The sequence below is a fragment of the Micromesistius poutassou genome, assembly GCF_964030765.1.
Source record: "Micromesistius poutassou genome assembly, chromosome: 24".
Lineage (NCBI taxonomy): Eukaryota > Metazoa > Chordata > Actinopteri > Gadiformes > Gadidae > Micromesistius > Micromesistius poutassou.
In genome coordinates, this window is record NC_140294.1 from 7,130,105 (window position 1) to 7,153,732 (window position 23,628).

General features: G+C 42.5%; 2 protein-coding genes across 14 annotated transcripts in view; one reads left to right on the top strand and one right to left on the bottom strand.

Annotated features, from left to right (window-relative positions):
- The window catches only part of LOC311369547 (gamma-aminobutyric acid receptor subunit gamma-3-like), a 150,789-nt gene that overhangs the window by 116,383 nt on the left and 10,778 nt on the right, over nucleotides 1-23,628 (bottom strand). The gene's annotated exons all lie outside the window — the stretch shown is intronic.
- The window catches only part of LOC311369512 (protein NLRC3-like), a 131,792-nt gene that overhangs the window by 3,617 nt on the left and 104,547 nt on the right, over nucleotides 1-23,628 (top strand). For 6 of the 12 annotated variants that reach the window (XM_084487717.1, XM_084487703.1, XM_084487704.1 and 3 more), the window contains 13 exons: nucleotides 3,476-3,769; nucleotides 5,882-6,034; nucleotides 6,960-7,056; nucleotides 7,239-7,358; nucleotides 8,392-8,420; nucleotides 9,931-10,027; nucleotides 10,131-10,232; nucleotides 10,304-10,417; nucleotides 12,007-12,123; nucleotides 12,248-12,317; nucleotides 12,504-12,729; nucleotides 15,114-16,899; nucleotides 17,921-18,278. In XM_084487717.1, the coding sequence (XP_084343843.1) occupies nucleotides 6,974-7,056; nucleotides 7,239-7,358; nucleotides 8,392-8,420; nucleotides 9,931-10,027; nucleotides 10,131-10,232; nucleotides 10,304-10,417; nucleotides 12,007-12,123; nucleotides 12,248-12,317; nucleotides 12,504-12,729; nucleotides 15,114-16,899; nucleotides 17,921-18,194 (3,018 nt within the window). In that variant the 5' untranslated portion in view covers nucleotides 3,476-3,769; nucleotides 5,882-6,034; nucleotides 6,960-6,973 and the 3' untranslated portion in view covers nucleotides 18,195-18,278. Of the gene's footprint in view, nucleotides 1-3,475; nucleotides 3,770-5,881; nucleotides 6,035-6,959; nucleotides 7,057-7,238; nucleotides 7,359-8,391; nucleotides 8,421-8,890; nucleotides 8,903-9,930; nucleotides 10,028-10,130; nucleotides 10,233-10,303; nucleotides 10,418-12,006; nucleotides 12,124-12,247; nucleotides 12,318-12,503; nucleotides 12,730-15,113; nucleotides 16,900-17,920; nucleotides 18,280-19,649; nucleotides 19,824-23,628 lie in introns of those variants that run through there. The other 6 variants (XM_084487702.1, XM_084487706.1, XM_084487709.1 and 3 more) reach the window with 5 other exon arrangements.

A 23,628-nucleotide genomic window follows, 5' to 3' on the forward strand; every position in this document is an offset into this window, starting at 1 on the left:
AAAGGGAAACCATGGATTACTGAAGATCTAAAGAAACGCTCCCGTAAAAAAAAAAAACTTTATAGGAAAACCATTACTAATCCCACCCCTTTGAATATTGAAATTTACAAGAAATATAAAAATAAATTTACAGCTGTTCTAAGAAAAACAAAAAAAAAGTATTATGCAGAAAAATTCATCCAGGCCTCTAACGACATCAAGTCAACCTGGAACCTTATTAATCACCTGCTCAACCGTAAAAAATTATCAGCTGCATCACCAACATTAATGCATGGGAATGTGGGGACGTTTTCAAACCCCGATGAAATAGCAAATGGCTTTAACAATTTTTTTATTAATGTTGGCTCTGTCCTGGCATCAAGTTTCTCTGATGCTGGTGAGAACCCCTGTTGTTTTATTAAGGGGCAATATCCTCCTTTTAACACCTTCGATCCTCCAACTATACAAGAGGTCCATAATATCATCTTGGAATTAAAGAACTCAGCCCCAGGCCACGATGGCATAAAGAGCATTTTGATTAAAGAAACTATTGATCTTTTAGTTTCTCCTTTAACCCATATTCTTTCTTTATCACTGCAATCTGGTAATATTCCACATGATTTAAAAATAGCTAAAGTCACTCCTATTTTTAAAACGGGCAATACTGACAATTTTGGAAATTATCGACCTATATCCATCCTGCCCTGTATTTCTAAATTACTGGAGAAATTAGTTTACTCTAGAATATTGAAGCACCTACAAGAAAATAATATTTTACATGATCACCAGTATGGATTTCGTAAAAAACATTCTACGGAGCATGCATTACTACAGTTAACTAATATTATTTCATCTGCTATGGACCAGAAAAAATTTGCCCTTGGGGTCTTTCTAGACTTAACTAAGGCATTCGATACTGTCAATCACAGTATTTTGATTGCCAAATTAAATAGATACGGTGTGGAGGTTATTGCCCTGAATTGGTTTAAAAATTATTTATTTAATAGGCAACAATATGTGACATTTAATGGCCACTCCTCTGCCAAGTCCAGTATTCTACACGGGGTGCCTCAAGGCTCTATTTTGGGCCCTTTATTATTTTTGATTTATATAAACGATTTAGCTTTATCTTGTAAATATTTTTTTTCCTGTGTTATTTGCTGATGACACTACCCTCATAGCAACTCATAATAATTTTAATTATCTGATTGATTCTGTGAACAATGATTTATCTTCAATTTCAAAATGGTTTCAACTGAATAAATTAACACTCAATGTGAAGAAATGTAACTTTATAATCTTTTGCAATATTAACAAGTCTTATCCTAAAGATCAAGCTAAATTATACATTAATGGAATAGAAATGACCCAAGTCAAAACTACCAAATTCCTCGGAATATTGGTTGATGAAAGACTTGATTGGACAAATCACATAGACCTTGTTTGCAAGAGATTAACAAAGATGATGGGCATCCTAAGAAAAGTGTGCCCATTTATACATCCTTCTGCTCATTTAACGTTATATTATAGTTTTTTATTTCCTTATTTGAACTACTGTAACATGGTCTGGGCAGCTACATCTCCTACACATCTCAAGAAATTATGTACTATTCAGAAGAGATTCATAAGATTCATCTCACATTCAAATAGATATGCTCCATCAGCACCACTATTCACTAAGTATTCTCTTCTACCAATTCACAAATTGAATAACTATCAGATTTGTTTGTTTGTTCACAAGTTCATTTACAAGAATCAAGATCTCCCTGTCACTTTTCAAAATTTCTTTACCTTCACTCATAATGTACATTCTCACCGCACTAGACACAGTAATAATCTTACTCTATATTTACCCTTTATCCGCACATCACACCATCAGTTTAATATGACATACAGAGGTCCAATGTTTTGGAATGGACTATCTCCCTCATTAAGATCCATTTCTTCTTATTCACTTTTTAAAAAGCAGTTAAAAATACATCTCAATTTCTCTTGAATTTCCCACTCTTTCCTCTCTCTCTTTCACTCTCTCCATATCCCACATCCTTACTCTGTCCTTATATGAGTTTAATTAATTAATTAATTTTTTGTATATTATCTCTATTGTCCTTATTTGTTACCGAATTACTTTGCACTTTATCTCTCTATTTTTTTCGCATTTCTGTTTTCTTTTGCTCACATAACATTGATTATGTATGCACTTTATCTCCTTTTTATGTTTATTTGTTAGCCATTGAAATTTGTCTTGTTGTAATTTGTTATAGGGGTGGAACCTATGTACAAGCCAAACGGCTTCGTTCCCTCCTTGCACCATTGAAATTTGTGTGCTAAATAAATAAACTCTAAACTCTAGTAGTGACTGTGTGTGTGTGTGTGTGTGTGTGTGTGTGTGTGTGTGTGTGTGTGTGTGTGTGTGTGTGTGTGTGTAACATATGTAGTCTTACCATTGATGAAATGGTTAGTAGTGACTGTGTGTTGTGTGACTTGACTAAACCCTTTTGCCTTCACTACTATTTCACACATTTTGACCACATTTGATAAAGAAGAAACCCTGTCCTTTGTAGCAGTTAATGTCTTTGTATGGAGCAGAGAATCACGTTCAACAGAGCTGGCCCTCACCAGAGCTGTGTCCAGAACTTTGGAGGAGTAATCCCGTTCTCTGAAACGATTGTACATCTCTTTACTTTTAGTGTCAAACTCTTGATCGTTGTGGCAGATCCTACGTAACCTCTGGAATTGTCCGAATGGGATGTTCTTAGTTAGTGAAGGTGGATGGAAACTTTTAGCATGTAGCAACGTATTTTTATGTGCCTCCTTTCTGAAGAGGCGGGGATTGTGTTGAGGTGGAGGAGGAGGAGGAGGAGGAGGGGGGGAGGAGATGGGGGGTGTTGTGGGGTCAGGGGGAAGAGGTGTGTAGAGGGAAGGAGGAGAGATGGCTGCAGTGAGGGCGGGGGTGGGGGGGACAAGGGCTGGTTCAACCTGTTGACAAAGTCATTCAGCTGGTTGGCCCTCTCCGTTGTCCACCCTGTGGCTCTGGTCTGACCTGTGATGCTCCTCACACCTTCCCAGACCTCCACCTTTCTCCTGTGGCTGTCCTCAGCCTCCCTCACACGGCGTGTCACCTCCTGCTGTGCTGCCTTCATGGCCTCCCTGCTTCTGAAGGCAGCCTTCTTCCTGTTGAGGGCAGCAGTGACTTCCTGCGTTACCCAGGGCTTGTTGTTAGGGTAACAGGACAGTCTTGACAGGGGAGGCCTCTACGTCCTCACCATGCGGGTTGGTCAGCCCATCCAGCCTCTCGGGGCTCTCTCCATCTGACCACCTTCTGATGGTGCGGGGTGTCACCGGCTGTTGTTGGACCAGGGGGGTGGACAGTGGCTGTAGATGGACCAGGTTGTGATCAGACTCCCCAGGTGGGGGGGGGGGGGGGGGGGAGTGGCTCTGTAGGCGTCCCTCACATTAGCATACAGGCGATCAATTGTCCCGTTGTTTCTCCTAGGACAGTCTACAACCTGGTGGAAACCAGCCGGAGTAGAGTCCAAAGTCACATGACTGAAGTCCCCAGAGGTGACCATCCGGCCTCAGGGCTCAGTCTGCAGCCCCGCTGTGACAGAGTGGATCTTCTCACAGGCGGCGGTCCGCTGAGGAGGACGTGGACACGGTGATCACGTGACTAACCTCCCTCGGCAGCTAGTGTGGCCGCAGGCTGACAGCTAGCAGTCTCTACGGAGATGTGTCCTGGGTTACACCAGCCGTCGTTGACATACGTGAGGAGTTCTAGATAACCCAGACGGTACGTTGTGTTGTTTCCAGTTCCTTTTATACTTGTCTTTAAGAAGGCTGTCTCATCTCCGTACACGGGGAGTGGGGTCGGCCTGGCGGTTGTCAGTGCACTCGGTTCTATGGACGTCTTCACTGCACCGACGGCGATAGATTGTTTCACTTCTTATGACAAATGGACTGATTGTAAGTGGCTCTGGATAAAAGCGTCACACACACACACACACACACACACACACACACACACACACACACACACACACACACACACACACACACACACACACACACACACACACACACACACACACACACACAGGCCTGCCTTTACCTGCCAGTAGGCCCTGGGGCTGAGAGGTCTCGTAGGCCCCCTGAGAGGAGGTCTTACAATTAAAATGTGTAAATGTCATGTGTCTAGAGCAGCGGTTCCCAAACTCTTCTGGCTCACGGCCCTAAACATATTTCTCTCCATCCACGGCACCCCTGTTTTTTTTTAATTTTTACTCTCAACCTCCTTTGTGCCATATTTGTACTTCATGCCATTTAATTTAACCTTTGTGATATGATGGACAGACCATAACTGCTTTTATTATAGGCACTAAGGTGAGGTTTATCTCATTTTCGTTTGTATCATAGTTTATCAACATTATTTTACAATGTTGCGTTGTGATAATGAAGTGTATTGTAAATGTTAACAACAAGCCTTTGCCCCTGGCTCTAACTTTAAATTTGGTTTGTCATTAAAGTCAGATCGTGTTTTATTGTGTACTAAAGGTGAGATTATTGTGGTGTGTACTAAAAGTCAGGTTGTTGTGTTGTGTTGTGTAGTGCTGTGTGTCGCCGCACGTTTGCCCTTCACAACTTAAACACGTAGTTAGTTCATTTGCTTTCCCAGCTCCTCTTTGTTTGTGTTGGTAGCTTAGTCACGTTGTCAACAGTGGGTACATGGAGCACAACATAGTGGGTCATAGCTAGGGTTGCCAACTCCCAGACTTTCAAATATGGGACACCTCTTGATCGAGATTGTTGACGGGGGGGGGAGAGAGTTATGCGCGATCGCGGGCAGACGCGTTCACGCGATTACGACCTGTGGAGTATTGGATTGAGCACTCGGTGCTCAACTGTGTTAGACGGTCATTACTTCGGGGTTCGGTGGTTGGCTGCGTGGGTCTGGCTATTCAGTGTGTTTATAGTGCGCCAATAAAGTAACTGGCTCGTACTGCATCCTTGCCTCCGTGTGTTTATACGCTTAAGCAACCCACGGGTTTTATTAATGCAACGATAACCGGCATTACATAAAGGTACAACACGACCCCAAAATACGGGACAAAGTGCGTCCCGTATCAGTTCATTACGGGACAGGTCTTTTAGTTGCCAAATACGGGACGATCCCGTATTTTACGGGATGGTTGGCAACCCTAGTCATAGCCTGTCCAATGCCACGCTTATACTCATACTGAGCCAGTATCCTGTGTACTTATACTCATACTGAGCCAGTATCCTGTGTACTTATACTGAGCCAGTATCCTGTGTACTTATACTCATACTGAGCCAGTATCCTGTGTACTCATACTGAGCCAGTATCCTGTGTACTTATACTCATACTGAGCCAGTATCCTGTGTACTTATACTCATACTGAGCTAGTATCCTGTGTACTTATACTCATACTGAGCCAGTATCCTGTGTACTTATACTCATACTCAGCCAGTATCCTGTGTACTTATACTCATACTGAGCCAGTATCCTGTGTACTTATACTCATACTGAGCTAGTATCCTGTGTACTTATACTCATACTGAGCCAGTATCCTGTGTAACTATACTTATGATATACACCTGTGAAAGGTGTAGATAGTGTACATCGTTTTTATCTTTATTTTATTATTTTTATTTTATTTTGTATTTATCTCTTATATCTCTCTTTTGCTCTACTTTTGACTCTTAAGCTGCTGGAATGCGCACGCGTGTGTGTGCGTGTGTGTGTGTGTGTGTGTGTGTGTGTGTGTGTGTGTGGTACAGGTAAACCATGTAATCCTCTTTAGTTAGTTAATGATTGATGGTTTTACTGGTGGCTGGTGTTCAAAGTCTCCTTCCTCATTCGATCTGTCTTCACTGTCTTCTTTAGAACTGTGTTAGCGTTCGTCTCGGTTCTCAACTCTTACTTTGTGTTTTGGTGAACACCTGAATCTCTTCCTTCGACTGATCTTCATTTCCTTCTGTGCTGTAATATTTTCACACGACAAGGGGCAGGACACGTTTTCATCACGGAGAAGCTACGGTACAGCTCGCTAAATGTCATGTTTTCTTTAGATTATTGGTCGTATATTCTCACTGTATTGATATGTTCTAGATGAATCTATTTCCAGTCCCAGTTCAGTGTTTACAGGTTCCTGCTGTAAAAGAGACGTTGATCTCAGAGAGAGAACCTGAATAAAGGAATATGGGTCAGAACATCAATCACTAGTTCCACCGTGTTGAGGGCGTTTCATATTGAACCTCTGGTCCAGGAACCTTTATTGTGGAGGTTCAGACTGTGCTGTAGTGAGGTCCGTTTGGTTGTGTTGTGGACTTTTATTGTGGAGGTTCAGTCTGTGCTGTAGTGAGGTCCGTTTGGTTGTGTTGTGGACTTTTATTGTGGAGGTTCAGTCTGTGCTGTAGTGAGGTCCGTTTGGTTGTGTTGTGGACTTTTATTGTGGAGGTTCAGTCTGTGCTGTAGTGAGGTCCGTTTGGTTGTGTTGTGGACTTTTATTGTGGAGGTTCAGTCTGTGCTGTAGTGAGGTCCGTTTGGTTGTGTTGTGGACTTTTATTGTTGGGTTTTATTGGTAACATTAGTTACCTATTGGTGGTTTGATGGCCGTCTATAAAGGTATAGCACACTGATCTGTAGACTCTTGATGCTCTAGTGACTTTGATCTACTGGAAGAGAGGTCAGTGTTCAGAAGTAAGGAATAATCCTAATAATGACATGTATGAGATCTAGACATATAGCGATAGTGTGTAGATCTAGACATATAGCAATAGAGTGTGTAGATCTAGACATAGATAGTGATAGAGTGTGTAGATCTAGACATAGATAGTGATAGAGTGTGTAGATCTAGACATAGATAGTGATAGAGTGTGTAGATCTAGTCATGCAGTCAGTTCATTCATTTGGTACTCAAACAGAGTCCACAGAAACAATGTGTAGTTGTGTTTGTGTCCAGGTCTCCAGTCTACTATGGATGAGGAGAGAGAGGAGGGGGGTCCTACCTCTAAGACCACTCTGTCTGGGGAACATGGCCGCCGGAGCAAAGCTAAGAGGTAAGAAGAGGATCTCTCTGTCTGTGACTGTTGTCCATCTCAGAGCTCAGCAGTGATACACCATGACTCCATCATTAGTCTGAGTAACAGCTGTGTGTGTGTGTGTGTGTGTGTGTGTGTGTGTGTGTGTGTGTGTGTGTGTGTGTGTGTGTGTGTGTGTGTGTGTGTGTGTGTGTGTGAAGACCAGAGCAGCAGCAGAGAGCAGACTCCCCTGGACCCAGCAGTGTCTCCATGAAGAGTGACCGCTCTATGGAGCTACCTGAAGTGTTTAAAGATGGAAATCACCAACCTTCTAAGACAAGGTGAGGATTCAGCCGATACATCAGGGCTGTTCAACTGGCGGCCCGCGGATCATCTTGATCTGCCCGCCCATCGTTAATCAGAACATACCAACGTCCAATCACAGGACCACTTGGAGATGGATTGGTTCATGGCTGAGGCCGTTTATTCTGCTGTTTGAATCGTGTGAATGAAATGAATATTCAGACGACTTGTAGCAGACTTTACAGGTTTAATGTTAGAAGGTTCAACGTCTTTCAAATAGGGATGGGTCAAAATATTTGATTATTCGATTATTCGTTCCTGAGGGTCAAAGTCGATTTTCAACATTTGGACTGTTAACATTTTTTCCCATTCAAATAAACAAGAATTAACGGACAGAACTAATGTTGGTTCTGTAGCACTATTAGTTTTTTATTATTATTATTATTATTATTAATCATGTACAGAAAAACAATATACACAGTACACAAGCATAAATATTAATATATACAACACAAACACTGATCACTGTTAAAGTTAGTTTTTTTGCGTTTAAGATATTAAATGATTTCTTGCCGATGATCCATAGCTGCCTTTGTGAATGTCGGCACACATCGAATAATCGATTATTCGTTCATACCACCCACTGATTATTCGACCATGAAAAATTTTAGTTATTCACATCCCTACTTTCAAACGGCTTTTATTGAATCAGTTTGATCTTTTGAGGTGAAGAGATTTATTGAAACCAATAATCCATGAAGAATAACACAGGTCTGTGTAGAAATGTAGAAACTGACTGCTCTATTTCTATGTTAGCTAAACGCATTGTGAATCAACACTCTATGCACAGTATGAAGGATACTTAGTGTGTTTTTATGTCAACATGTTAACATGTTAGTGCTTAAATTACATAATAACTTTTTCAGCCTGTCCTTATATTTCCATTTCAATAATCTGAGAAAGATTATTGAAATGAAAAGTCATGAGAAAGTAGTTTAGTGGCCCTGCAATAAATGATCAAATGAAACGATATCCACAAATCCTAACTTCCAGATGGTTCTTGTTTTTCAGAAGGAGGCAGCAGAGAGCAGACTCCCCTGGTAAGAGACTCTTACTTTAAAGACATTATTTTGAAGGGCAGAAGAGACTCTTGTCTGTCAGTCTTGAGACTGTCTTGAAAATAGAGAAAATGTAGAAAAGAATTGAGAGCAGTTTGAGATTCCTATTTGTTCTGTTCAGACTAAATGACATAATGTGAGAATTATACATTTCTAACTTCAATGTGGGGATAACTTTCCTCTTGGGGGTTAAATGGTTTGATCCAGAGATGTAGGGTTATTATGGTGGTATCAGGTTAAATAACACAAAACAATAAACTGTAGAAGACCAACAGCAGAATAACTCAGTGGAAGAGAGGCAACACTATCTTATTATATCAGCATAGCAAGTAACGCTAACCATTTTTAAAACCTTTCACCTGATTAACTTGTTTTATAAACACTTTAACTTCTGTTTCTTCACTTACATTTATACTTTTATAACTTTATACCTATGGACGCGTTTTAATCACGGAGTAGATAAGGTAAGATAAGATAATATAGACAGTTTACTACCGTTGATATTGTCTTTAGGTTACTGGTATATAATAATAACCAGTTTACTACCGTTTATATTGTCTGTAGTTTACTGGTATATAATAATGACCAGTTTACTACCGTTTATATTGTCTTTAGGTTACTGGTATATAATAATAACCAGTTTACTACCGTTTATATTTTCTTTAGGTTACTGGTATATAATAATAACCAGTTTACTACAGTGTATATTGTCTTTAGGTTACTGGTATATAATAATAAGTTTACTGTAGAGAATACATCGTTAGTTCATGTTTTACTGCTTTACTGACCTGTGGTAAATTCAACATTGCGTTCAATATTCAAGTGATTTGTTTGTCTTGATGCTCAGAATGAAGAGAAGGACGTGACAGAAGTCCTTTCAATGTGCTGATATTTAAAAGGTTTAATATTTGTGTGTATTGACTGGGGATTGACAGTTTTATAGATCCTATAGTAGCCTGTTGCTGGACTGTACCACTTTCACAGGGGGGTTCCTGTGGGTCTAGACTCGATTCCTATGGCTTAAACCACAGCTGGAGCCAGAGAGAGAGCCTGGAGGGAGAGAGAGACCCGTTGGTCATAAGAGGATACCCTATCGATGTGTTGAGCTTCACCAGTTGATTTATATGGAATCTGTGGTTCAGTAAAGTGGCAGAATTCAGACTTTGTTCCAGTGGAGAAATGATTCTAACGTTCTTCACTTTTAATTGTACCACAATGCATTTATTAAGTCTATTGTATATCTTTTTTGTGTTGTAGTTTAAGCACAGTTACAGTCTCCAAGGTGTTTAATTCTCATCTCTCAGTTCTCATGTGCTGTACACATCTGTACTGTAGTGAGGGCAGTGTGGGTATGTTGTTGTGGGGTTCATATTGATGGTCTATGACGTCCATAACGCTTTAGTGTGACGCAGTCACAATGATCTTCTCTCTCAATAAACAGCTAAAGTTTAGAAGGCAAATGAAGTGATGGATGAGTTGTGTTTGTGTCCAGGTCTCCAGTCTACTATAGATGAGGAGAGAGAGGAGGGGGGTCCTACCTCTAAGACCACTCTGTCTGGGGAACATGGCCACCGGAGCAAAGCTAAGAGGTAAGAAGAGGATCTCTCTGTCTGTTGTCCATCTCAGAGCTCAGCAGTGATATCTCATGACTCCATCTTTAGTCTGAGAACAACTGTGTGTGTTGTGTTGAAGCCCAGAGCAGCAGGAGAGAGCAGACTCCCCTGGACCCAGCCATGTCTCCATGAAGAGCATACGTAACCTTTTCAGAAAAAAGAAGCCAATTTATGAACAAAGGTAAGAATTTATCAGATTTTATAGAAATACAGTGTCTATCCTACAGCCATAAACCCTTGTTTTTCTTGAAGAGTCCAGCAGGAGAGAGCAGACTCCCCTGGACCCAGCTGTGTCTCCATGAAGAGTGACCACTCTATGGATAGACCTCCTAAATTTAAAGATGGAAATCAGTCTATTGAGAAGAGGTGAGGACGAGTGACCGGTTGAGGCATGGACGAGGGTTTCTTCAGCGATGAAAGATCGGGGGGGGTGAGATTATTTTTAGGTGAAAAAGGGTTTTAGTGATGTGCTTGACATGGTGGTAATGAGAGGAGGGATAAGGCTGTTTTAGTGATGTGGTTGACATGATGGTAATGAGAGAAGGGATAAGGGTGTTTTAGTGATGTGGTTGACATGATGGTAATGAGAGAAGGGATAAGGTTGTTTTAGTGATGTGGTTGACATGGTGGTAATGAGAGGAGGGATAAGGATGTTTTAGTGATGTGGTTGACATGATGGTAATGAGAGGAGGGATAAGGGTGTTTTAGTGATGTGGTTGACATGATGGTAATGAGAGAAGGGATAAGGGTGTTTTAGTGATGTGGTTGATTATTAAAACAGAAACTACGTACCCACGTACTCATGCCTTACGATTTTATCTGAAATGCTTTTCACTTCCTTTACACTTACGTCATGCTTTTTTGTTGTCCTTTCTAACCCAATGCTACCGGACCAATGACTTCTGTGGAATCAATTAGTTTGTAGCGGAGTAAAGGTCCAGTAAGTTAGGACTAGTGGTCTTCCTTATGGGCCAGTTCAACGTTGAGAGGGTGATACCAGGTGGTATCACTCAAACAGTGTTTGGAATAACGCTGTTTAAAAGAATGGCGTTAGGTAACGCCGTTATTTTTTCAGTAACGGGGTAATGTAACTAATTACTTTCCATCGTAATTAAAATCCGTAATTAGTTTCCGTCGTTACAACGGCGTTATCGTTACTGAACGTTAAATGCGGTGCGTTACTATGAATTGATTGAATGAACTGCGTAATCCGAACGCACCCCTGGCTCCATACACACACTGCTAGTGAGGAGACCAGGTGGGTTAACAACAAGATAAGCGATTACGATTGGCTAAGGCAGAGTCATGTTTCATGGTAGCCAATCGGAGCCAGTGTTTTTACACACAAGCCAGGCCACGCGCACCACACACACACACTCCAAACAGATCCGAAGAAGCAGCAGAGATGTCGAGTCCGGAGCAATCCGATGAAAAGTTGGCGTTTTTAAGGTGGAGATATAAGCACTACTTCATTGAGGTCAAAGGCAAGAACGTGCATGTATAGTGTACATTATGTCCAACAGCGAATACTTTGTCGACAAATCTAATGAAGCATTTCACAATGACACACACATCTATAAAGCAAAAAAAAAAAGCTTTTATTTTTTACAGTACTTTTATTTTTTTTTAACTTTTATTATAGAGTAATTCAGTTACTAACTCTGTTACTTTTTGGAACAAGTAGTGAGTAACTATAACTAATTACTTTTTAAAAGTAACGTTCCCCACACTGCACTCAAATATAAAAGGCATCGGTTTGCATTCGTCCCTCCCGCCCTAAAATAATGGATTAAGAAGCTCTTAGTTCCTTATAAAAGGATCACCAGCCATTGTCCGACCAATGAGAAGGTCCAACAAGTGCATATCGATTAACCGACCAGAACCTGACAGCCCTAGAGATTATAGAGGTACAGCTTCTATCAAACGTCCATAAATCCTGGTTCTTGTTTTTCCAGAAGAGCCCAGCAGCAGAGAGCAGACTCCCCTGGACCCAGCTGTGTCTCCATGAAGAGTGACCGCTCTATTGGTAGACTGATGAACTTTAAAGATGGATGCCCCTCCACAGAGGAGAGGTAGGAGTTTCAAACAGATGATGAAAACAGACCAGTTGGTTGTTGTCAGACTATATCGATTCTATATCAATGTTTACAAGTCATGGGAAATACAATAGTGTGTGTGTGTGTGTGTGTCCCACAGACCACACCAGGAGAGGTCAAAGGTTACCAGTGCTCAGTCTGTACAGCAGCATCAAACAGAGCTGATCAAGGTGTGTGAATGTCCAACAAGACATTTGACTTTAGCTCTACATGAACATTAAGAAAGCATCTCTTGTGGAGCTAATAGTCTCCAGGCTTCCCTCTTCAGACCAGCGGGGCGTGAATCCAGGACAGATGCTTCTGATGTTCTCAGTGAGTTCAGAGTAAAGTTCTCTGTGATGTTTGTTCTGTTCCAGAGGGCTGAGGAGAACGCACACGCTTTTCTAGACAAGGAGCTGAAGAAGCTATGGAGGGTTCACTTCCCAGATTACCCACAATGCTCAGAGAGTCAGAGGGAGGAGGAGGAGGTGGATGATAAGAACAAGGAGCAGAGGAGGCGCGCCATAGAGGGAGTGGTAGACATCACAAAGCTCTGCCTGATGGAGATGAACCAGGAGGAACTGGCTGACACACTGTGGGGCGGTAAGAAACTCTTCTTTAGAAGACAGAGACAATTATTTCAAAGGGCAGAAGAGACTCTTATCTCCAAAACAGAGAACAAATGCTAATTCAGTATGAGACTCTTATTTGTTATGCTCAGATTAAATCACATATCTTGAGATATCTATAGATATCTATATATCTATATATCTATATATATTTCTAACTTTAATGTTAAAATGGTTTTATCCAGATGTGAAGGTTTATTGTTGGGGTATCAGGTTAAAGAATGTTAAACATCATCATCACCAGCACCAAATCATCCGACCACATCACCCCCGTTCTCATCCAACTACACTGGCTCCCTGTCCAACACCAGGTTGACCTTAAAGGTCCCATGGCATGAAAATGTCACTTTATGAGGTTTTCTAACATTAATATGAGTTCCCGTAGCCTGCCTATGGTCCCCCAGTGGCTAGAAATGACGATAGGTGTAAAGCAAGCCCTGGGTATCCTGCTCCGCCTTTGAGAAAATGAAAGCTCAGACAGGCTGATTTGGAATTTTCCCCGTATGTCGTCATAAGGGGCCAGGTTACCGCCCCTTTCTCTGCTTTGCCCGCCCAGAGAATTTGGTCCGCCCATGAGACAATGAGCTAGGACCGTGCAAGCGCCACATGTGTGTGAATACACACACTGTAACGCAAGGGTTGTACACTTCTTTGTTATTTGGATAACCGTTCTGCTGTTGGTGTTATGGAGCATAACACGCAACATAATAACGCAAGCTTGCGTAAAGCTCCCATTTGGTGAAAAGACTAAAATGCGTCGAGTTCTCTGACGTCTCTGGTACTTCCACAACGAGACTCGTAGTGGGGGTTATCTCGGCCATGGTTGAGAAGGAATTGGGGGAAAGGAACTTTCCCCCAATTCCTGCTGAAGAGAGTTTTGGAAAATACACCAACGGAACTTTTTTTTTTTTTTTTTTAACAAAGCATAGTAGGCAATGTCTTTGTGCGCATAGAATCTCCCTGCTTCTGAAATGCGTGAACATCTCTGCCCAGCACTCGTCCGCTGGTTTTCCATCAGCATTCCACTGTGCGACCATCCCTGGAGCGTATGCCCTCACACATTGTTGAAATCATATGCTGAATGCTTTATTCTTTCTATGTGGTTTTTAGTTAATGATCAGGCTATAGTAAGACCACGTTAGCTATGTAATCGCTGGTGGTTGGTGCCGGTGGAAACCGGGACATTTTAGCATCCCGACAGGCTTTTGTTGGGCCCAGGGACACGCAACTCAAAATCAGGACTGTCCCGGCACACGGGGACGTCTGGTCACCCTAGGCTAATTGCATGAGCCAATACTTTTCAGAATCGCGCGGCAGAGGTCAGACTGCCAACACTGCCCTCTGAGCTTTAAGACGATGCGCCCTCGCCACATCCGTCAGTTTTTGTGAATGGGTGTTTGTCATGGCAGAATCTGCGCTTGTAGTAGCATAGTCTTACTAAAGTTAACTTTAGTAATCTTTAGGAGTTAATCCAGCATTTGCATATTATTAGCCTATTAACAACACAATGTAGGCATGTCTATTCAAATAGCCTACAACCTTAAATAACCAATTAAGCTTATCAGCGACTTTATTCATCTAGTTATAGAAAATAATGCCTTCATCTGTTAACAATGCTTTTGTTTATTAACAATGAAAGTCGCTCATCATAAAGACTAGTGGAAAAAACCCTGAGTGGACCTTTCGGCTATAGGCCTGCAAGATTAACCCACTTTAACATTTTGTTTATTTCAAATAAAAATATGTTTGGGGGCGGGCCTGCGTGCGTACGTGAAGTGAGCTGAAGGTAGTGGGGGCACATCAGCCAGAGCAGTGTGTGTGTGTGTGTGTGTGTGTGTGTGTGTGTGTGTGTGTGTGTGTGTGTGTGTGCTGCCTGCTGCTCTGAACCAGCTCTGAACGTAACAGATGCTACTGATTGTGTCACAGGAAGAAGGATAGCACAGTCGTTTGTCTTATTTGATCTGACGTGTCAGTGTTGTGTTTTGGCTATGAAAAACCGCCGATCTGATCCTAAACCAGCTTTGGCAGTAAACTGCCCAAGCTGGCAACCCTGGCCACACCCCCACCCTCCACCTTGCCCGCCTCTCTCCTCCTCATTAGAATTTAAAGCTACAGACACAGAAACGGCATGTAGAAAGCTCATTGTGGGACTGGCTCGTAGTGGCTGTCATTCTTTTTTTTCCTTACTCAGGACATATTGAAGATACAAAATCAGTTGAGTTTTCTTCTGTTGCGATTTGTTTGACCTTTTTTCATTAAATGACTGGATAATTTGGATAATTTAACAGGAAATATTGACCTGTTTCCACTGATGCCACCATCCGCTAACTGATTTCTTCTGTTGTTTTTCTCATTTAGGATCTGCTGCTGTTGAGTGCCAACGTGAACTCAAGTCTCATTTGAAGAGGAAATTCAACAATGTGTTTGAGGGAATCGCTAAAGCAGGACATTCAACACCTCTGAAGGACTTCTACACAGAGATCTTCATCACAGAGAGAGGCAGTGGAGAGGTCAACCAGGAACATGAGGTCAGACTGATTGAAACAGCTTCCAGGAAACCAGTCAAGGAGGAAACACCAATCAAATGCGGAGACATCTTTACACCCTTACCTGGACAAGATAAACCAATCAGGACAATTATGACAACTGGAGTGGCCGGCATTGGTAAAACCATCTTAACACACAAGTTCACTCTGGACTGGGCTGAAGGCAAATCCAACAATGACATACACTTCACATTTCTCCTCACTTTCAGAGAGCTGAATTTACTGAAAGGGAAAGAGTTTAGCTTGGTGGAACTTCTTAATTACTTCTTTATTGAGACCAAAGAAGCAGGAATCTGCAGATTTGATCGGTTCCAAGTGGTCTTCATCTTGGATGGTCTGGATGAGTGTCGACTTCCTCTGAACTTCCAGAACAACCCGATCTGGACTGATGTCACAAAGTCCACCTCGGTGGACGTGCTGCTGACAAACCTCATCAGGGGCGACCTGCTTCCCTCCGCTCGTATCTGGATAACCACACGCCCTGCGGCGGCCAATCAGATCCATGCTGAGTGTATTGACATGGTGACAGAGGTGAGAGGGTTCACCGACCCACAGAAGGAGGAGTACTTCAGGAAGAGATTCAGAGAGGAGACATTGGCCAACACAATCATCTCCCACGTCAAGAAATCACAAAGCCTCCACATAATGTGTCACATCCCAGTCTTCTGTTGGATCACGGCTACAGTTCTGGAGGACTTCTTCAAAACATCCCAGAAAAGAGAAGAGACGCCCAAGGCCGTGACTGATATGTACAGCCACTTCCTGAGGGTTCAGTCCATACAGGGGGACAGGAAGTATCATGGGAGAGCTGAAACAGATCCAAACTGGAGTTCACAGAGCAGGAAGATCATTGTTTCTTTGGGAAAACTTGCTTTTAGCCAGCTGGAGAAAGGCAACCTGATCTTCTACGAGGCAGACCTGGCAGCGTGTGGCATCGATATCAGAGCAGCCTCAGTGTACTCAGGAGTGTTCACCCAGATCTTTAAAGAGGAGTGTGGGCTGTACCAGGACAAGGTGTTCTGCTTTGTCCATCTGAGCCTCCAGGAGTTTCTGGCTGCCCTTTATGTCTTTAAGCACTTCATAGACACTGGGGTCAATCTGCTCTCAGAAGAACAACCAAACTCTGGGGAAGATAAACTCCTCCTCCTCTACCAGAGTGCTGTGGACAAGGCCTTACAGAGTGAGAACGGACACCTGGACTTGTTCCTCCGCTTCCTCCTGGGCCTCTCTCTGAAGACCAATCAGATTCTCCTACGAGGTCTGCTGGGAAAGACAGGAAGTGGCTCAAAGACCAATAAGAAAACAGTGTCTTACATCAAGAAGAAGATAGGTGGAGATCTCTCTCCAGAGAGAAGCATCAATCTGTTCCACTGTCTGAGTGAGCTGAACGACCGTTCTCTAGTGGAGGAGATCCAACAGTCCCTGACATCAGGAAGTCTCTCCACAGGATCTCTCTCTCCTGCTCAGTGGTCAGCTCTGGTCTTCATCTTACTGTCATCAGAAGAGGAGCTGGACGTGTTTGACCTGAAGAAATACTCTGCTTTAGAGGAGGGTCTACTGAGGCTGCTGCCAGTGTTCAAAGCCTCCAAAACATATCTGTGAGTTCACTAATAACATGTATTACAATACACACAACACTATATACATAAAATATAATCTAATATATATATAATAATATATGCTAGAATATATAAGTTATTATAACTAACAAAACATCTCTGTGAGTTCACTAATAACATGTATTACAATACATAAATACGTAATATAATATATATATATATATATATATATATATATCATAATAATATATACTAGAATATATAAGTTAATATAACAAACAAAACATATCTGTAGGTTCACTAATAACATGTATAACATATCATAATATACAGAAAACTAGAATATAAAAGGTATAATAAAATACAAATCGTATCTGTACGTTCAGTGATAATGTATTATATTACACACAAAATAATTAATACGATATAAAAGCAGTACCGATTTATTTATTTAACATACTCCCCAATCATAACAATCATATAAAATAAATCATAATTATTAACAATTATTCGCCAAAGGCGAAGTGAATAGTGTTCACGGATTCACTATTCACAGAGCCTGAGGTAAATCATTGTTTTATATAAACTACACGTGAACACTCCAAAAATAAACAAGATTACACTTTTTGCCAGGATTGATTTGTTTTTATGAGCGGTTTATTCGTTTTTATTAGTGTGACGAGACGACCGTCACGTGCGCTCCCCAATATCCCGAGTTTGAGATCTCAATCTCGGGATATTGTCCGATATCCAGAGATAGTGAACCAATCAAGTTGCTCCAGTTTAGGAGGTTCACGTGTAGCATATACTAAATTTAAATATCCAATGTTTTAAACATTAGTTCAACTAAAAACACTTTTCTAATAAAGAAGAAGACAATAACTTAATTATGTTAAAAGTAAAAGTTACACAGATTAATAAACTAATATTTATGGATTGAATGTAGTTCAATTAATAAAACATCTCTAATTATAGTTTTATAGTAGTTTTATGTTAACAGTAAAAGATGTAAAATATTTTAATCCCAGTTCCTAACATGTTGTGTTTATTGTGTGTGAAGGCTGGATGGCTGTCATCTGTCAGAGAGATGCTGTGAAGCTCTGGCCTCAGTTCTCAGCTCCAACTCCTCTAGTCTGAGAGAGCTGGACCTGAGTAACAATGATCTGCAGGATTCAGGAGTGAAGCTGCTCTCTGCTGGACTGGGGAGTCCACACTGTACACTGGAAACTCTCAGGTCAGTTTTACTCAATGGTCAAACACTTACACCACAAGTTCCACATCAGATGACATTGAACAGATTTACCTCCAGAAAGTTAACATGTCTAAATAAATAAATATATTATGTCCTCTCCGGGCTCAAGACACATTTTCCACTGGCTACAATCTTTTTAATTTGGTGGCAACCTAAAAAATGTGTACGCCTTTATTAGACTCTGTCCCTCCCCCCCTTACGCAAATGAAAAATATGATTTCATAGTTCAGTTATGTAACATATAAGTCAGTTTGATGTCTTCATATAATAATACATATATATATATATATATATATATATATATATATATATATATATATATATTGGGTATTATTATTGCAAACTCTCTCACCTTGGGCTCCCGTCTGGTCGTTCCCGTGCTGCTCGCCACATTATTATTAAAAACATGTTTTGACCATAAATATTAGTCATAACCAAACGACTGTGGTTTTGGGAGGGGGGGCTTGGGGGGGGCTCAGCCTTTTTCAGGGGGAGCTTAAGCCCCCGCTAGCCCCCCCCCTTGCACCGCCGCTGGTTGTAACCTAATATACCAAACATCTCTGTAGATGTACTAGAACATGTATATACATAAAGTACATAATACTATAGCTGCTTTCACATATGGACGTACAACCGTCTATTCTCCCGCTATTCTCCCGACGGGCCGTATATGTGAATGACTTATCCTGACGTTGGAGGAGGGACAGAGGGTGGGATGACACATGTGCACGAGTACACAAGAAAAAAAAAATCATCCGTGCCGCAAAGCGGTTTTCTATTTAAGCAATAGATCACGACAGGCTGTGAAATGTTCTCATTATACCACAGTTAAGGGGCGTTGTCCGTCCCTCCGCTGCACGTCGGGACGGACAACGCCCCTTAACTGTGGTATAATGAGGACATTTCACTGACTGAAGTGATCTATTGCTTTCATAAAACAGTTACGTAAGTATGGCGAAATGAAAGTCATAGACACCCTCACCCTTTCTTGCAATTGAGAGGGGGGGGGGGGGGGGGGCGCGCTCGGAGGGGGTCTCACCCGGGGTGTAATTCAATGTAGAACCGCCACTGCCTACCATCCATCTGTGTCCATTCATGTGAACAGATTCACTCACTTTAAAAAGGTTTAAGTTAACGTTTTGAATGCATAGGGGGCAGTGCTTAATTTGAGCCGGAACACGCCGGAACATGTTCCAGCACCTCCTGGGTCACTGAAAAATGAATCGCCTAAATGAAAAAAAACAATTACTGTTTGTGTGTTGAATGTGGTTTTCTGTCTAGTTAGTCTTTATTCCCCGTTGAAGTTCCACTAAAATCTAGTGTTTGCATTTTAGGTTTGAGGTGAAAGATGGTAAAGAATGTGCACCCCTTTACCCTTTAGTTGTTTTTTACTCTACTCTAAAACTTTACAGTTTTAATGATCAAACAGTTAAGTTCCACATCAGAGGACGTTGAAAAGATTTACCTCCAGAAAAGTAATAGTTCCCACACGTGTGTGTGTGTGTGTGTGTGTGTGTGTGTGTGTGTGTGTGTGTAGGTTGTCTGGCTGCCTGGTCACACAGGAAGGCTGTGCTTCTCTGGCCTCAGCTCTGAGCTCCAACCCCTCCCATCTGAGAGAGCTGGACCTGAGTACCAATGATCTGCAGGATTCAGGAGTGAAGCTGCTCTCTGCTGGACTGGGGAGTCCACACTGTACACTGGAAACTCTCAGGTCAGTTTTACTCAACGGTCAAACACTTACAGAGGGGGGGAGGGACAGAGGGTGGGATGACACATGTGCACGAGTACTCAAGAAAAAAAAAATCATCCTTGCTGCGAAGCGGTTTTCTATTTAAGCAATAGATCACGACAGGCTGTGAAATGTTCTCATTATACCACAGTTAAGGGGCGTTGTCCGTCCCTCCGCTGCACGTCGGGACGGACAACGCCCCTTAACTGTGGTATAATGAGAACATTTCACTGACTGAAGTGATCTATTGCTTTTATAAAACGGCTACGTAAGTATGGCGAAATGAAAGTCATAGACCCCCTCAATTTTGAAAAAGCGAGCTTGGTAGCTTGGTTCGCCGGCAATTTAGCCTACTATCGAGTTCACTCACCGTGTGCCTATTGCTTTACAACATTTCCACCCTCTCCATCAATCAACATATTTTTAGGATTCAGTGAACTATGCTATTGCTTTTATATATAAATAAACAACAGTTCAAGTTAGGCGTGGAGTGATACGGATCTCTGTAAACTGAATGGGCGTCATAGCTGTGCGTATACGCTCATTATACAACAGTTGGGAACCAATCAGATCACTTGATTTAAGCCACCTGTTATCTCTCATATCACTGTGGGGGGAGTTGGCATATTGGCGCCCCCTTTGGCTGCAGGCGCCCTGCTCGCTGAGAAGGTGCCGTCAGAGAAGCTGTATGAGAAGTAGTGGTGGCTTGTTAGCAAACGAATCAGTTTGAACGAACAACTCTTTAAAACGAACCAACCAACCTGATTCGCCGCTCTCGTTCGTCGCCGTTCGTCTCGTTCGTTCTCCGAGGCTCGACTCCCAGCTCCACCCACTAGTCGCTGAGTCGCGCTGAGTCGCGAGTTGCCGTTCGTTCACTGACTGTGTTTAGCGGTGAAGACTCGAGGACTGAGAAGTCACGAGTCAGCCGGGCAACAACATCCCGATTCTGAACATGAAGCACTCCTCTGCTAAAAGGAACTTAGTTAATGTTGTGTTGATTGATGACCGTTTGCACCATTGCACGATCGTGATTCGTTTGAGAATGAGAACGAGGGAGGAACTGAGTCTGACCGACTCGGCTGAGAACGTGCATTCGTGATTCGTTTGAACGAGAACGAGGGAGGAGCCGAGTCTGACCGACTCAGTGACTGAGAATCATGATTCACCGCTACCGGAAACGCGAACGAACGAACGAACCAATGAACGACTCTTCTTGGCGAACTGACCGACGTGAACTAATTAATTCAAACGAATCATGAAATCCACCACTAGTGAGAAGGGGAAAGGGGAGGGGGGGGGACAGTTCACCTCTGGGTCTCCGTAACGGACAAGGGGGGGACGGGGGTCCACTGTTAGCGGATTGAAATCCTTATTGCAGCCTGCAGGGTTATGTGATCAACATACGGAGGAACGCGGTCGCTGAGCTGCCCCAACATGAGACGTTAAACTCAGCTAGAACCGCCGCCCACCACGTCCACCATCATCCAAAACGTGATGTCAACAGACCAACAATAGTCCGAAAGCCTACAGAGACTATAGATAGTTAATGTGACGATCACGTTATTAAAAATAGACTTGGAGCAATGATTTACAAACTATCTTTTTGGGAGCATGCTTTTGCAAGTAGTTCACCGCCCCTCCTGCCCATATGGACGGCCCGGTACAGAGCAACACTCGAATGGAATGAGTGGCTCAAGTCAGGCACACCTCGGGGGGGCTCGGAGGGGGTCTCACCCGGGGTGTAATTCAATGTAGAACCGCCACTGCCTACCATCCATCTGTGTCCATTCATGTGAACAGATTCACTCACTTTAAAAAGGTTTAAGTTAATGTTTTGAATGCATAGGGGGCAGTGCTTCATTTGAGCCGGAACACGCCGGAACATGTTCCAGCACCTCCTGGGTCACTGAAAAATGAATCGCCTAAATGAAAAAAAACAATTACTGTTTGTGTGTAGAGTGTGGTTTTCTGTCTAGTTAGTCTTTATTCCCCGTTGAAGTTCCACTAAAATCTAGTGTTTGCATTTTAAGTTTGAGGTGAAAGATGGTAAAGAATGTGCACCCCTTTACCCTTTGTTGTTTTTTTACTCTACTCTAAAACTTTACAGTTTTAATGATCAAACAGTTAAGTTCCACATCAGAGGACGTTGAAAAGACTTACCTCCAGAAAAGTAATAGTTCACACACGTGTGTGTGTGTGTGTGTGTGTGTGTGTGTGTGTGTGTGTGTGTGTGTGTGTGTGTGTGTGTGTGTGTGTGTGTGTGTGTGTGTGCAGCTTGTCTGGCTGCCTGGTCACACAGGAAGGCTGTGCTTCTCTGGCCTCAGCTCTGAGCTCCAACCCCTCCCATCTGAGAGAGCTGGACCTGAGCTACAATCACCCAGGAGACTCTGGAGCTGCGCTGCTCTCTGCTGGACTGGAGGATCCACGCTGGAGACTGGACACTCTCAGGTATGGAGAGGACAGCTCACCACTCAGGGACAAAGTCTCCTACAAGGATTCAAGCCGCTGCTAGATGAAGCGGTTTGAAAAGGCAGCTGTAACTCATGTTGTGTAGAACGTGATGAGACAGCAGATGACGAAGGTGAATGTTTTAACATGCTGCTCTCACTTTGTTTCCCCCCCAGTGTGGAGCACGGTGGAGTGTGGAGGCTGAAACCAGCTCTAAAGAAGTGTAAGTGTCTGTTTGATTCATCACAACACACACTCACTATTGGGATGGAAAGTCCATCCACACAGCAGGAGGTGACGTCCGCTCATTCACATGTGGACTTGTGTATCCGTATGTGTAGCTATGTTTGCCTGTGTTGATGTGTGTCTAGTATGTTTGTGTAGGTGTGTGTACGTATGTGTACATGTCTATGTACTGTATGTATGAACCAGGTCTATGGTACCAACAGTTAGTTTCCAGCCTGTATGTGAGCTCAGCTGGTTCAGTCTGTTGTTTACACAGGTGGATCACAATGGATGTGTATTGGAACCTTTCAAAGTCGAATATCTTGAAAAGTGTGTAGAGTATAGCTTAGATATTACAGAGGATTAATCAGCTCATCATGATGAACGTTTTGATGTATAATATGTGTATGTTGTGTAAATATTGCGGGAGTAGATTCAGTGTATACATTTTTCATTGTTTTGACTGGGACAACCACTCACACACACATGGGATTTACATTTACGTTTAACTTAAAACATCTTATAAACAATATGCACTACTATTTCTAAAGCTATAGCACACTAGTCCACTATAGTAGCTATCATCTGATATGATTTAGTCTTTCTATGTTCATTTTTGTAGAGAAGATGAACGTGAAACAGGAAGAACAGTACTAGTGATGATGATGATGATGAGGATGATGATGATGATGATGAAGATGCAGAAGGGTTCAGTAGCTCATCATGTCTTGTTCTCCGTCAGATGCCTGTGAACTCACACTGGACCCAAACACAGCCCACAGAGGACTCTCTCTGTCTGAGGACAACAGAAAGGTGACGCTGGTCAGAGAGGACCAGTCGTATCCGGATCACCCAGAGAGATTTGACTCCTGGGAGCAGGTGTTGTGTAGAGAGGCTCTGACTGGCCGCTGTTACTGGGAGGTAGAGAGGAAAGGAGGTGTTGGTATAGCAGTGACATACAGAGGAATCACAAGGAGAGGAGGGGGTGGTGACAGCCTGCTTGGAGGGAACAACAAGTCCTGGTGTCTTTATTGTTATGATGATGGTTACTCTGCCTGGTACAACGGTAGAGAGACAGACATACGTCTCCCCCCCGCTGGCTCTACCAGAGTAG